The 15,000-nt window shown below is 46.4% G+C and overlaps 1 protein-coding gene across 1 annotated transcript in view; it reads left to right on the top strand.

Annotated features, from left to right (window-relative positions):
• Positions 1-15,000, top strand: part of uxs1 (UDP-glucuronate decarboxylase 1) — a 70,860-nt gene that overhangs the window by 30,912 nt on the left and 24,948 nt on the right. Inside the window, exons 7-9 of the mRNA XM_084451818.1 lie at positions 5,414-5,518; positions 8,455-8,514; positions 14,089-14,210. Coding sequence (XP_084307944.1) covers positions 5,414-5,518; positions 8,455-8,514; positions 14,089-14,210 — 287 coding nt within the window. The remainder of the gene's footprint in view (positions 1-5,413; positions 5,519-8,454; positions 8,515-14,088; positions 14,211-15,000) is intronic.

The following is a 15,000-nucleotide window of genomic DNA, read 5'->3' as shown; positions in this document are numbered from 1 at the left end:
TAAAGACATGCTAATGGTCTTATCCTATCATCACATAGACATGCTAATGGTCTTAGCCTATCATCACATAGACATGCTAATGGTCTTAGCCTATCATCACATAGACATGCTAATGGTCTTAGCCTATCATCACATAGACATGCTAATGGTCTTAGCCTATCATCACATAGACATGCCAATGGTCTTAGTCTATCATCACGTAGACATGTTAATGGTCTTAGCCTATCATCACGTAGACATGTTAATGGTCTTAGCCTATCATCACATAGACATGCTAATGGTCTTAGCCTATCATCACATAGACATGCTAATGGTCTTAGCCTATCATCACATAGACATGTTAATGGTCTTAGCCTTAGCCTATCATCACATAGACATGCTAATGGTCTTAGCCTATCATCACATAGACATGTTAATGGTCTTAGCCTATCATCACATAGACATGTTAATGGTCTTAGCCTATCATCACGTAGACATGTTAATGGTCTTAGCCTATCATCACATAGACATGCTAATGGTCTTAGCCTATCATCACACAGACATGTTAATGGTCTTAGCCTATGCATCACACAGACATGCTAATGGTCTTAGCCTATCATCGCATAGACATGCTAATGGTCTTAGCCTATCATCACACAGACATGTTAATGGTCTTAGCCTATGCATCACACAGACATGTTAATGGTCTTAGCCTATCATCACACAGACATGTTAATGGTCTTAGCCTATGCATCACACAGACATGCTAATGGTCTTAGCCTATCATCACATAGACATGCTAATGGTCTTAGCCTATCATCACATAGACATGCTAATGGTCTTAGCCTATCATCACACAGACATGTTAATGGTCTTAGCCTATCATCACACAGACATGTTAATGGTCTTAGCCTATGCATCACACAGACATGCTTATCTGGCGTTTTTTCATGTGGGGGGGGGGGGGGTCACGGGTTGTTGCCACACTGCCACAATTAAAAATGACATCTAAATATTCAAATGATAAATTGCCTGCAAGCTGAGGAGCTTTGGTTTACCATGTTATCAAGAGGATGCATGTTTTCATATCGCCTAGAGCCTATATCCTATATCCTACAGCCTATATCCTATTAGCCTTCCTACTATTTTGTTACAGTACATGCCTGAATAGAGTACAATACAGTACATGCCTGAATAGTTGAGGATATTCATTCATTTTTTGGACTAGGATTAGTTGAATCATACATAATCCTAGTGCAAATGTGTTGAATCACCTATCTAATATACTGAGATACACAAAGTGAATACAGTTTATTTTAATACATGTGTAGTTTACTTAAAGCACTTTGAATTGCCTATTTGCTGAAATGTGCTATGTGCTATACAAATAAACCTGCCTTGCCTTAAAACTTCTAAATACCCAACAATGTAATGTCCCTTCCTTCGTTTAAGATTCCTTGTTTCTATCAATCTTTTAGCCACCCTCTCAAAATTCAGAAAAAAGATTGAACTAGCCGAATTAGATTAGCCTACATGATCTTAGAACCGTTCTCCTCTCTGACGCCTGTGGTTCCATATTATATATATATGGACCTTACTACACATTCAGAGATTGGAGACCCGACTTGGACAAAAAAGACTTGTGAGCATTTCACACTCACTCACTCACTCACTGACTCACTGACTCACTGACTCACTGACTCACTGACTCACTCACTCACTCACTCACTCACTCACTCACTCACTCACTCACTCACTCACTCACTCACTCACTCACTCACTCACTCACATACTAGCCTGTTTCTGCCACTGTCTGTGCTCTCAGGTCAGTGGAGGTATTATAGCAGCATTGTGTGGATCCACACTGACATCTGTGTGTGTGTGTGTGTGCGCGTACATGCGTGCGTGCGTGCGTGCGTGCGTGCGTGCGTGCGTGCGTGTGTGTGTGTGTGTGCATGCGTGTGTGTGTGTGTGTGTGTGTGTGTGTGTGCGCGTGCGTACATGCGAGCGTGCGTGCGTGCGTGTGTGTGTGTGTGCATGCGTGTGTAGGGGGGGACACAACACTCTAACAAGGTTAATTGGCGTTGATGCTTTTCCCTGAAAAACTGCTGACAGCAAAAATGCCATGTTTACTGAGAGAGAGCAGACCCAAGGTCTCTTAACATGTTTACTGAGAGAGAGCAGACCCAAGGTCTCTTAACATGTTTACTGAGAGAGAGCAGACCCAAGGTCTCTTAACATGTTTACTGAGAGAGAGCAGACCCAAGGTCTCTTAACATGTTTACTGAGAGAGAGCAGACCCAAGGTCTCTTAACATGTTTACTGAGAGAGAGCAGACCCAAGGTCTCTTAACATGTTTACTGAGAGAGAGCAGACCCAAGGTCTCTTAACATGTTTACTGAGAGAGAGCAGACCCAAGGTCTCTTAACAGGCATTCTGGTATCTCTCTTGAAAATCTGTCATTTCAATTATTTATCTGCTTGTTTTTCCTTATCTGGCCCAATGGAACTAATTAAAACATATTCAAGCTACTGGTATTTTGACCCCAGGTCTGGTGATTACTAAGCTGTGATGGGCAGTGGGCAGAGGTCAGAGGTCAGGGTTATTAAAGAGAATGGGCGTGCCCGTGGGGCTGTTGAGGTTTCTAGACCGTCTGTCTGTCTGTCTGTCTGTCTGTCTGTCTGTCTGTCTGTCTGTCTGTCTGTCTGTCTTTCTCTGTCTGTCTGTCTGCCTGTCTGTCTGTCTTTGTCTGTCTGTCTGTCTGTCTGTCTGTCTGTCTGTCTGTCTGTCTGTCTGTCTTTCTCTGTCTGTCTGTCTGTCTGTCTGTCTATCTTTCTCTGTCTGTCTGTCTGATTTACCTACCTATCTAACGTTTCAGTCTCGCGACCTTTCTCTACCGAAACGTTGACTTATTTTAAATAAATTCACAATGCAGAGGTGAACAGTGTGAGCGAGAATCTTTTTCTTTTTGATTGGAACTTGGGCGAGGTGTGTGTTCTACCCTTATACAGAATAGTTTGATCGCCCATCAAAGTGTGTGTGTGTGTGTGTGTGTGTGTGTGTGTGTGTGTGTGTGTGTGTGTGTGTGTGTGTGTGTGAGAGAGAGAGAGAGAGAGAGAGAGAGATGTGTTTATGGTGTTATTAGCAGGGTGTGTGTTCTACCCTTATACAGAAGACATGAAGGCCTCTGAAAGGTTATCAGGGAAACGCACTGATCACACACCCACTGATCTGAGATCCAAGCTTTAAACACCTGTCTGCATCTCACTCTGGGAGGCTTTTGTTCGTTCAGTAATACAGTTTGTTCAGTAATACAGTGTGTTCAGTAATACAGTGTGTTCAGTAATAGTTTGTTCAGTAATACAGTGTGTTCAGTAATACAGTTTGTTCAATACAGTGTTCAGTAATACAGTGTGTTCAGTAATACAGTGTGTTCAGTAATACAGTTTGTTCAGTAATACAGTTTGTTCAGTAATACAGTGTGTTCAGTAATACAGTGTGTTCAGTAATACAGTGTGTTCAGTAATAGTTTGTTCAGTAATACAGTGTGTTCAGTAATACAGTTTGTTCAATACAGTGTTCAGTAATACAGTGTGTTCAGTAATACAGTGTGTTCAGTAATACAGTGTGTTCAGTAATACAGTTTGCTCAGTAATACAGTGTGTTCAGTAATACAGTTTGTTCAGTAATACAGTGTGTTCAGTAATACAGTGTGTTCAGTAATACAGTGTGTTCAGTAATACAGTGTGTTCAGTAATACAGTTTGTTCAGTAATACAGTGTGTTCAGTAATAGTTTGTTCAGTAATACAGTTTGTTCAGTAATACAGTGTGTTCAGTAATACAGTGTGTTCAGTAATACAGTTTGTTCAATACAGTGTTCAGTAATACAGTGTGTTCAGTAATACAGTGTGTTCAGTAATACAGTGTGTTCAGTAATACAGTTTGTTCAATACAGTGTTCAGTAATACAGTGTATTCAGTAATACAGTGTGTTCAGTAATACAGTGTGTTCAGTAATAGTGTGTTCAGTAATACAGTGTGTTCAGTAATACAGTGTGTTCAGTAATACAATACTGCTAGGCACAAATGATATGTGAGCCCATTGATTTGGAGGGATGTTAGCCTGCAGCGTCTGCCTGATGGTAACAGCTCATGTGAAGCGTGGAATCATGGTTCCTCACGGCGTCACGCAGGACAGCAGGGTTTAGTGGACATGCTGGTCAGCATGACAACGTGTCTCATCTCCTTATTTCTCTGGCATTTCTGCTCGAATAGCTTCTTTCTGGAAATGCAAGTGTAACACAAGCTTTGAACGCCCATCAAAGTGTGTGTGTGTGTGTGTGTGTGTGTGTGTGTGTGTGTGTGTGTGTGTGTGTGTGTGTGTGTGTGTGTGTGAGAGAGAGAGAGAGAGCGAGAGAGATGTGTTTATGGTGTTATTAGCAGGGTGTGTGTTCTACCCTTATACAGAAGACATGAAGGCCTCTGAAAGGTTATCAGGGAAACGCACTGATCACACACCCACTGATCTGAGATCCAAGCTTTAAACACCTGTCTGCATCTCACTCTGGGAGGCAAAGGTCAACCTGCAGAATGTCATGGTCTCTCCTCTCCTCCTCTCCTCTCCTCTTCTCTGTTCTCTCCTCTCCTCTCCTCTCCTCTCCTCTCCTCTCCTCTCCTCTCCTCTCCTCTCCTCTCCTCTCCTCTCCTCTCCTCTCCTCTCCTCTCCTCTCCTCTCCTCTCCTCCTCTCTTCTCCAGTGTCTCTCTTGCTGCTGTGTAGATAGGAAGAGGATGAGTGAGAGAGCAGTCAGGACCTGGTCTCTCTCTCTTCTCTAGCCCAACCATCTGCCGAATCTTCCCAGTTCTAGAATTTTCTCAGTTCTAGAATGTTCCCAGTTCTAGAATGTTCCCAGTTCTAGAATGTTCCCAGTTCTAGAATGTTCTCAGTTCTAGAATGTTCTCGGTTCTAGAATGTTCCCAGTTCTAGAATCTTCCCAGTTCTAGAATGTTCCCAGTTCTGTAATGTTCCCAGTTCTAGAATGTTCTCGGTTCTAACATCTTAATGGTCATACTCTGATCAGAATCTCTCTAATTCAACAGGACTAGAAACACTCACTGTGAGTGGACGCCTTGAATGGGAATTAATAATGAATATCTAATGTCTAATACCCATTAATAATGAATATCTAATGTCTAATACCCATTAATAATGAATATCTAATGTCTAATACCCATTAATAATGAATATTTAATGTCTAATACCCATTAATAATGAATATCTAATGTCTAATACCCATTAATAATGAATATCTAATGTCTAATACCCATTCTACAGAGCTGAACATATAATGCTCACATCAAAAATAAATGGTGTGAATATTACTACATCTGATTCAGTTTGTTTATTGTCTGTTTATTTTGTGTCCCTCTCTCCAGTGGACCAGATCTACCACCTGGCCTCTCCTGCCTCTCCTCCCAACTACATGTACAACCCCATCAAGACCCTGAAGACCAACACTATCGGCACCCTCAACATGCTGGGTGAGTGTCAGCCTAACCCTAACCCTAACCCTAACCCTAACCCTAACCCTAACCCTAACCCTAACCCTAACCCACCCTCAACATGCTGGGTGAGCCTAACCCTAACCCTAACCCACCCTCAACATGCTGGGTGAGCCTAACCCTAACCCTAACCCTTACCCTAACCCACCCTCAACATGCTGGGTGAGCCTAACCCTAACCCTCCACAGCACGCAGTCCCACAGCTGATCCAGGTGCTGTTATCAGGGGGACTATACAATCCCACAGCTGATCCAGGTGCTCTTATCGGGGGACTATGCTGATCCAGGATCTGTTATCAGGGGTCTATACGAAGGCGTTTGCATAACATTCAACCCATCAGGTGCCACGGAGACGCCAGGAGGTCGATACGCGCCCGCACCTTTCTGCAGGGGGCTTCACCAAACAGGCTCGTCTGTGGTAATCAGTTGCCCAGGGTTACGGAACAGAAATGCCGGGGAAGAGAGTGATGCGTACGAGGATGACCTGGTCACGCTCTCTGCATCCTCTATCTCCCTCAGCACAGGGGAGAGTGTGAGAGTGTGAAAGCAGGTACAGGTTCTTGTATTCCTTACAAGATTCAAGATCCGTTTTATTGGTCGTGTGTATGGTACACACATACTAGGAATTTGACTAGGGTTGAGGCATACGCTGGTGGTTGGTGTGATTGTGAAGGAGATGTCCTTCCTGTGGCAGCGTTGGTTGTAGAGATCCTCGATGGCTGGGAGCTCCACACCCATGATCTTCTGCGCTGTCTTCACCCCCCTCTGGAGGGCGTGCCTGTGGTGGGCGGGGGTGGTGTCCTACCAGGCTGTGATGCCTCCAGTCAGGATTCTCTCCATGATGCTGCGGTAGAAGTTCTCTAGTGTTTGTTTACTCATGCCCCATCTCAAACAAACAAGAACGGAGGACTGCAGAGACACAAAATAATCTGGAAACTACGTTTAAGACACAGGACAAGGACATCAATTAGAGATCATCTGCGACAAAGAGGTGAGGCTGTTGCTGCCTATTCTCACCACCCGTGGTCTGTCTGAAGAAGTCCAGTGACCAGTTCCTGAATAAGGAGCTCCTCAGGCCTACATCTCCCAGCTCCAGGACTACATCTTCCAGCTCCAGGCCTACATCTCTCAGCTCCAGGACCAGGCTCCTCAGGCCTACATCTCTCAGCTCCTCAGGCCTACATCTCCCAGCTCCTCAGGCCTACATCTCCCAGCTCCAGGCCTACATCTCTCAGCTCCAGGACCAGGCTCCTCAGGCCTACATCTCTCAGCTCCTCAGGCCTACATCTCCCAGCTCCTCAGGCCTACATCTCCCAGCTCCTCAGGCCTACATCTCTCAGCTCCTCAGGCCTACATCTCTCAGCTCCTCAGGCCTACATCTCCCAGCTCCTCAGGCCTACATCTCCCAGCTCCTCAGGCCTACATCTCTCAGCTCCTCAGGCCTACATCTCCCAGCTCCTCAGGCCTACATCTCCCAGCTCCAGGCCTACATCTCCCAGCTCCAGGCCTACATCTCCCAGCTCCAGGACCTACATCTCCCAGCTTCAGGACCTACATCTCCCAGCTTCAGGACCTACATCTCCCAGCTCCAGGACCACGCTGATGAGGCCTACATCTCTTAGCTTCAGGACCAGGCTGATGAGGCCTACATCTCTCAGCTCCAGGACCTACATCTCCCAGCTCCAGGACCAGGCTGATGAGGCCTACATCTCTCAGCTCCAGGACCTACATCTCCCAGCTCCAGGACCAGGCTGATGAGGCCTACATCTCCCAGCTCCAGGACCACGCTGATGAGGCCTACATCTCCCAGCTCCAGGACCAGGCTCCTTAGGCCTATATCTCCCAGCTTCAGGACCAGGCTGATGAGGCCTACATCTCCCAGCTTCAGGACCAGGCTGATGAGGCCTACATCTCCCAGCTTCAGGACCAGGCTGATGAGGCCTACATCTCCCAGCTTCAGGACCACGCTGATGAGGCCTACATCTCCCAGCTTCAGGACCAGGCTGATGAGGCCTACATCTCCCAGCTTCAGGACCACGCTGATGAGGCGTCCTGATGGAGGTGTTTTTCTTGTCCAGGTGCTCCAGTGTGAAGTGTAGGACCAGGGCGTGAAGAATCTCTCCCTTCCTCTCTCTCTGTCCCTGTCAAGGTTCTCCTCTTCATTCAGCTCTCCTTTCTCTCTCCCTCCTCCACTTCAACACTCATCCTCCACTCATCCTCCACTCATCCTCCCTCCCGTCTTCCCTCATCCTCTGTTGATAATGGATGATAATTGCTGCCGCGTTTCTCAAATCTGTCGTCGCTCAGCAGTTACAGAGCAGATACACCTGGTGGTTGCCTCAGTGAAGACTTCGGGGGGCTTTGAAATGGAGTGTGTGTGTGTGTGTGTGTGTGTGTGTGTGTGTGTGTGTGTGTGTGTGTGTGTGTGTGTGTGTGTGTGTGTGTCGTTAGATGGGAGAGATGTACAGAGGTACAGTATTTTTCATCAGCATGTTATTGTTGGTGAATAGTACCCACATCATCATCATCATCATCACCATACATGACATCTCTTGCAGCTTCTCATCAGTTTACCCTGAATATGTTCTGCAAATTGATGCTGTGTTACTGCCAGTGCTAGAGAGCCCGGTTTGGGAAATTACTGCGCAAGCTGCTTACAGCACACACACACACACACACACACACACACACACACACACAGACACACACACGTTCTCTGATTCTGTGTTGTTGTTCTCATGTCACGTGGAACCAAGCGGTAGTCCGGTTCCCCTCCTCAGTCATAGCAGAGAACCTGCCTCTGATCTCTCCACAGAACACAGTGTCAAGTTTCGAGTTTGATTGTTCTGTCTCTGCTCAGGTGTCTCTAGGCTTTTGTTCTGGGTGTGATTGCTCTTGTCTTTCGTGTGTTCCCAGGATTGGCCAAGAGGGTGGGCGCTCGTCTCCTATTGGCTTCAACGTCTGAGGTGTATGGAGGTAAGACATGCACACAGACACTCATGCACACGCACACACACATGCGCGCACACACACACACACACATGCACACACACACACACACACACACACACACACACACACACACACACACCACCATATCAATATCAACAATATGAATTTGTGCCTGGATGGGATCAAGAGGGCAGTTCAGAGGAAGGACCCCAGGCTGACTGATATCATCACAACAATCCTGTTAGTTTATACACACACCATCTCTCTCTCTCACACACACACACACACACACACACACATTTACACACCATCTCTCTCTCTGTCTCTCTCTCTCACACACACACACACACACACACACACACACACACACACATTCACACACCATCTCTCTCTCTGTCTCTCTCTCTCACACACACACACACACACACACACACACACACACCATCTCTCTCTCTCACACACACACACACACACATTCACACACCATCTCTCTCTGTCTCTCTCTCACACACACACACACATTCACACACCATCTCTCTCTGTCTCTCTCTCACACACACACAATATCTCTCTCTGTCTCTCTCTCACACACACACACATTCACACACCATCTCTCTCTGTCTCTCTCTCACACACACACACACATTCACACACCATCTCTCTCTGTCTCTCTCTCTCACACACACACACATTCACACACCATCTCTCTCTCTCTCTCTCTCTCTCTCTCTCTCTCTCACACACACACACACACACACACACACACACACATACACACACCAGTGTCAGGGTGGGAATTACACAACGGCCACGACGGCCTTGGCAGTCGATGCCCCTCCTCTGGCCGTGATGCCCCTCCCTCTGGCCGTGATGCCCCTCCCTCTGGCCGTGATGCCCCTCCCTCTTGCCGTTATGCCCCGAAAATAATTCTGCCCCCGTGGCTTTTGTGCCCCTGCTACCATCTAAATCTCAAGGTTGCTTTAAAGGCATCAGTGGTCTCCTGTAGTTTTCAATTGAGGCTAGACTGATATCAATAAAACATTACACCGGTAGTACACAACTCTAGCCCGCTAGTGGCTTTGAGGAGATGTGGAACTTGCACACGCAACCAGCTGCAAGGACAACTGCTGCCTTGTGGTTCGTTGAGCGCAAGCAAGCAAACAAGGGCTGAATTGACTATATCGATAGCTAATAAATTATGACACGGTTCAAAATGCCTTGGTTATCTAGCCACTGCCCAACTATTCTTCTTTTTAAACAAAATAATTTCCAGAGCATAGAAAGTATCTCTTATTTGTGCCAGGTGTTGGCTAACATGATGGCTAGCTAGCTAACTCCACAGACCACAGGCACAGCTTCAGTTAGCTAGCTAACGTTAGCTAATGTTACATTTCTGACAGCCAGCATCGTTAGGGCTTAAGTAGCTTAAGTAGATAGCCGACTTATTAAGTGCTTAACTGACTCATACCTTCTGTTTTTAATACCTGTGTAAGTTGACGGCCCTACTAGCTTGCTAGTTAGCTAGCTAGCATAGTTTGATGGAATACGATTACACTAGCTACTGAAAGCTAGCTAGCTAACCTAGTATGTTGCACTATATTGCCTTTCTATAATAATGCCGTGATTAAAGAGACTACATCAACTGAAACGGATTGTGCTGCTAAGTGCATGGATGATTGTCAGGCGGTTGCTTGGCTATACTATAGTGCTACATAGCATTTCCAGTGAAGGGGCATAATGCTGGCTCGGCTCCATATGATTCAACCAAGATTGTATGACTTATGACAACCATTATGGAGGCATCATTTGATACAAAAAGTGAATAAAGTAATTTAGCAGTTATTCTATCTTATTTGGGTGCTAAAAATTCAGTAGACAATTCAGTTAAAGGGATCACTGAATTACTGCTTTAAAGTCATTTATTCGTTCGACTGACACCGAAGGCCAGAAGGTGTGTTCTGAGGGGGAGGGGGAGGAGTCTGAATGTTTAGTCGTGTGTGTGTGTGTGTGTGTGTGTGTGTGTGTGTGTGTGTGTGCGCGCGTGCGTGCGTGCGTGTGCGTGTGTGTGTGGGACAGGAGGGAAACGCCATGGTAATTTCCAGTCGGCCTCATTTCCAGCCTCATGCCTCGTGACCATGGAGATCTGCCCCACCATCCCTCCCCCATCCTGGGATACCATCACCTCCAGGGGCCTTGTCTTCTTCATCTTCCTTATGGCATCCTGCACCTCTCTCACACACACATTCACACACACATTCACACACACGCACACACGCACGCACACGCACACATAGTACAAGCAATCAATGATATAATCAGTGTGTTCACCGCGCTCTGCTCCCCATATGACTGCTGACATGAAAGCTCATCCTACAGATCCTCCGTTCTCATGGGCTGGTCTCTCTCCGCTCTAATGGGCTGGTCTCTCTCCGCTCTAATGGGCTGGTCTCTCTCCGCTCTAATGGGCTGGTCTCTCTCCGTTCTAATGGGCTGGTCTCTCTCCGCTCTAATGGGCTGGTCTCTCTCCGCTCTAATGGGCTGGTCTCTCTCCGCTCTAATGGGCTGGTCTCTCTCTGTTCTAATGGGCTGGTCTCTCTCCGCTCTAATGGGCTGGTCTCTCTCCGTTCTAATAGGCTGGTCTCTCTCCGCTCTAATGGGCTGGTCTCTCGGCGGCCTGCATATCGATCGGCCAGCAGCGTGTAGCGTGGTGTAGTGTGTAGCGTGGTGTAGTGTGTAGCGTGGTGTAGCGTGTAGCGTGGTGTAGCGTGTAGAGTGGTGTAGTGTGTAGCGTGGTGTAGTGTGTAGCGTGGTGTAGTGTGTAGCGTGGTGTAGTGTGTAGCGTGGTGTAGTGTGTAGCATGGTGTAGTGTGCAATAGTGTTGCACACTAGGCGCGAGCCAGTCTTGTTCTCAGTAGGCTATCGTAACGTCAGAAGCGTTCCCTAGCTCTGAGTCCGTACCATCAAATGTAACATTATTGAAGAAACATAACTCTAAAAGTTTAATATGGAACTACAGTATTTGGGTTTTAAACCAGATAAACAAGGAAACGCGATAGATGATGGCCTCCGTTGTGCAGGCGATGCAGCAATGCGTACAGACAAAAGGAGGCAACACATCAAACTTAATAAAGCATCTACAATCTTGTCATCCAGACCTTGCACTGAAATACAGACGAGCTAGCGTGGTGTAGTGTGTAGTAGTGTGTAGCGTGGTGTAGTGTGGTGTAGTGTGTAGTAGTGTGTAGCGTGTAGTAGTGTGTAGCGTGTAGTATTGTGTAGCATGTAGTAGTGTGTAGCGTGGTGTAGTGTGTAGTGTGTAGTAGTGTGTAGCGTGTAGTAGTGTGTAGTATTGTGTAGCATGTAGTAGTGTGTAGCGTGGTGTAGTGTGTAGCATGTAGTAGTGTGTAGCATGGTGTCGTGTGTAGTAGTGTGTAGCGTGGTGTAGTGTGTAGTGTGGTGTAGCGTGTAGTAGTGTGTAGCGTGTAGTAGTGTGTAGTGTGGTGTAGTGTGTAGTAGTGTGTATTGTGTAGTAGTGTGTAGCGTGTAGTAGTGTGTAGCATGTAGTAGTGTGTAGCGTGTAGTAGTGTGTATTGTGTAGTAGTGTGTAGCGTGGTGTAGTGTGTAGCGTGTAGTAGTGTGTAGCATGTAGTAGTGTGTAGCGTGTAGTAGTGTGTATTGTGTAGTAGTGTGTAGCGTGGTGTAGTGTGTAGCGTGTAGTAGTGTGTAGTGTGTAGTAGTGTGTAGCGTGGTGTAGTGTGTAGCGTGTAGTAGTGTGTAGCATGTAGTAGTGTGTAGCGTGTAGTAGTGTGTAGTAGTGTGTATTGTGTAGTAGTGTGTAGCGTGGTGTAGTGTGTAGCGTGTAGTAGTGTGTAGCGTGTAGTAGTGTGTAGCGTGTAGTAGTGTGTAGTGTGGTGTAGTGTGTAGTAGCGTGTAGTAGCGTGTAGTGTGGTGTAGTGTGTAGTAGCGTGTAGTAGTGTGTAGTGTGTAGTAGCGTGTAGTAGTGTGTAGCGAGTAGTAGTGTGTAGCGTGTAGTAGTGTGTAGTGTGGTGTAGTGTGTAGTAGCGTGTAGTAGTGTGTAGTGTGTAGTAGCGTGTAGTAGTGTGTAGCGTGTAGTAGTGTGTAGTGTGGTGGTGTGTAGCGTGTAGTAGTGTGTAGCATGTAGTGGTGTAGTGTGTAGTAGTGTGTAGTAGTGTGTAGCGTGGTGTAGTGTGTAGCATGTAGTAGTGTGTAGCGTGGTGTAGTGTGTAGTGTGTAGTAGTGTGTAGCGTGTAGTAGTGTGTAGCGTGTAGTAGTGTGTAGCGTGGTGTAGTGTGTAGTAGCGTGTAGTAGTGTGTAGCGGGGTGTAGTGTGTAGTAGCGTGTAGTAGTGTGTAGTAGTGTAGTGTGGTTTAGTGTGTAGTAGCGTGTAGTAGTGTGTAGCGTGTAGTAGTGTGTAGTGTTGTGTAGTGTGTAGCGTGTAGTAGTGTGTAGTGTGGTGTAGTGTGTAGCATGTAGTAGTGTGTAGTGTGTAGTGTGTAGTAGTGTGTAGCGTGGTGTAGTGTGTAGCGTTTACATTACACTCTGCATACTCACTGTATATACACTGACCACTACTTTTGGTATATTGTTCTTTTTCTTAGCTTAGTCTTTTTTGCACTAGCATTTTGTACTTGCCAGACTTGTCTTTCCACGGTCCTGTCTCGTCCTGTCTCATCCTGTCTCATCCTGTCTCGTCCTGTCTTCATGTCTTTATGTCTTCATGTCTTCATGTGATGCACCGCGACCAACAGCAAATTCCTAGTACGTTGAAAAACTGCATGGCAATAAAAAGAATTGTGATTGTGAAGCTTAAAGGCTTGAAGCTGGTAATCCTCTCCTTCTGCAGACCTGGTCTCTCGCTGCGCCTCAGCTGACCGTCACAGCTGACCGGCAGATACACAGAGTTCCCTCTGAGCCGCCTCTCTCCTCTCATTCTGTGCACATAATGCATCATATATATACTGTATGTGCTTGGGTTTAGTGTCCTTTGCCTTGGCTGAGCCAGAAAGCAGACATGTGTGACGATCGATCCGAGTGGATTAAAACTAGTCTGCTTCTAGTCCGATCAGCTTGAGATCTTGCTTGCATTATTTGCCGTTGCTGGAGGGGCCTCTGTGGAGGGCGTGTGTGTGTGTGTGTGTGTGTGTGTGTGTGTGTGTGTGTGTGATAGATGTGTTCAGCAGCTGAACCAGTGCATGCTATTGTACAATTAAGCGGCAAAGCAAACAAGGCAATCAGAATCTCCTCCTTCGCAGTTAATCTTTATCTAATCTCTCACTTGACACTTTTAACCAGAACCTCTGTTTTGTGTGTGTGTGTGTGTGTGTGTGTGTGTGTGTGTGTGTGTGTGTGTGTGTGTGTGTGTGTGTGTGTGTGTGTGTGTGTGTGTGTGTGTGTGTGTGTGTGTGTGTGTGTGTGTGTGTGTGTGTGTGTGTGTGTGCAGATATCCCTTTCTCTTATAGATACATATTTTTATCTTGCCACCTCGCCTAAAGTACAGATTGGATGTGCACACAGCTACTTCACTTTTGTGTGTGTGTGTGTGTGTGTGCGTGTGTGTGTGTGTGTGTGTGTGTGTCAGATCCGGAGGTGCATCCCCAGAATGAGGAGTACTGGGGCCATGTGAACCCCATCGGCCCCCGGGCGTGCTACGACGAGGGCAAGCGTGTCGCGGAGACCATGTGCTACGCTTACATGAAACAGGTACAGCCTCTTCTATATGCTCTCCATGCCTTCTCTCTCTCCCTCCCTCTTTCTCTCTCTCTCTCCCTCCCTCTTTCTCTCTCTCTCTCTCTCTCTCTCTCTCTCTCTTACTGACCTGCCCCCCCCCTCCACTCTCTGCACCCCCGCAGAAGTGGTTCCTCAGAGATAGTGAGGGTCTCTCTGGGCAGAGCAGAGCTCCCAGCAGCCCTTGGGCCAGTTGAAAGACCAGGATGATAAATGACTGTGTGGAATATGGCCTTGTGGAATATTCTGTCACCGGGGCCTTGGATCAATTTAATTAATGTGCCTTTAATAGTCTCTCTCTCGCTCTCTCTCTCCTTCTGTGGCTGTGTGTCCCAGTCCTCTCTGCCCTGTCTTATTGGAGTCCATTATCAACCTCAGCGCAGGCAGCAGCATCTTATAAATCCACTTCACATTCACACACACTTTCTTTCTCTCTCTCTCTCACTCTCTCACACACACACAACAAGTGCACACACACACACATACTGTTAGTTACCAAACTCTTTTAACCCCCTGAGGTCTGTGCTGAATTTTGTTCTGCCTTGTGATTGTGGTGTTGTCTCATACTTATCTTAACACACACTTACTCCAATATGATTTATATAACAGCTACATTTATGTCATCAATAGTCAGTAAGCAGTACCATATTCAGCTTGTAAATAAATCTACAAACACAAGGTATAGACTATTTTTTTCTGCCGTCACAGATGTAAAAAAAAACACCCTTAACGATACTCATGAATGGTTTTGTCAGTATGAAAGTTG

The sequence above is a fragment of the Borostomias antarcticus genome (assembly GCF_949987555.1).
Source record: "Borostomias antarcticus genome assembly, chromosome: 17".
NCBI classification, from domain to species: domain Eukaryota; kingdom Metazoa; phylum Chordata; class Actinopteri; order Stomiiformes; family Stomiidae; genus Borostomias; species Borostomias antarcticus.
This window is presented reverse-complemented; position numbering and strand designations above follow the sequence as displayed.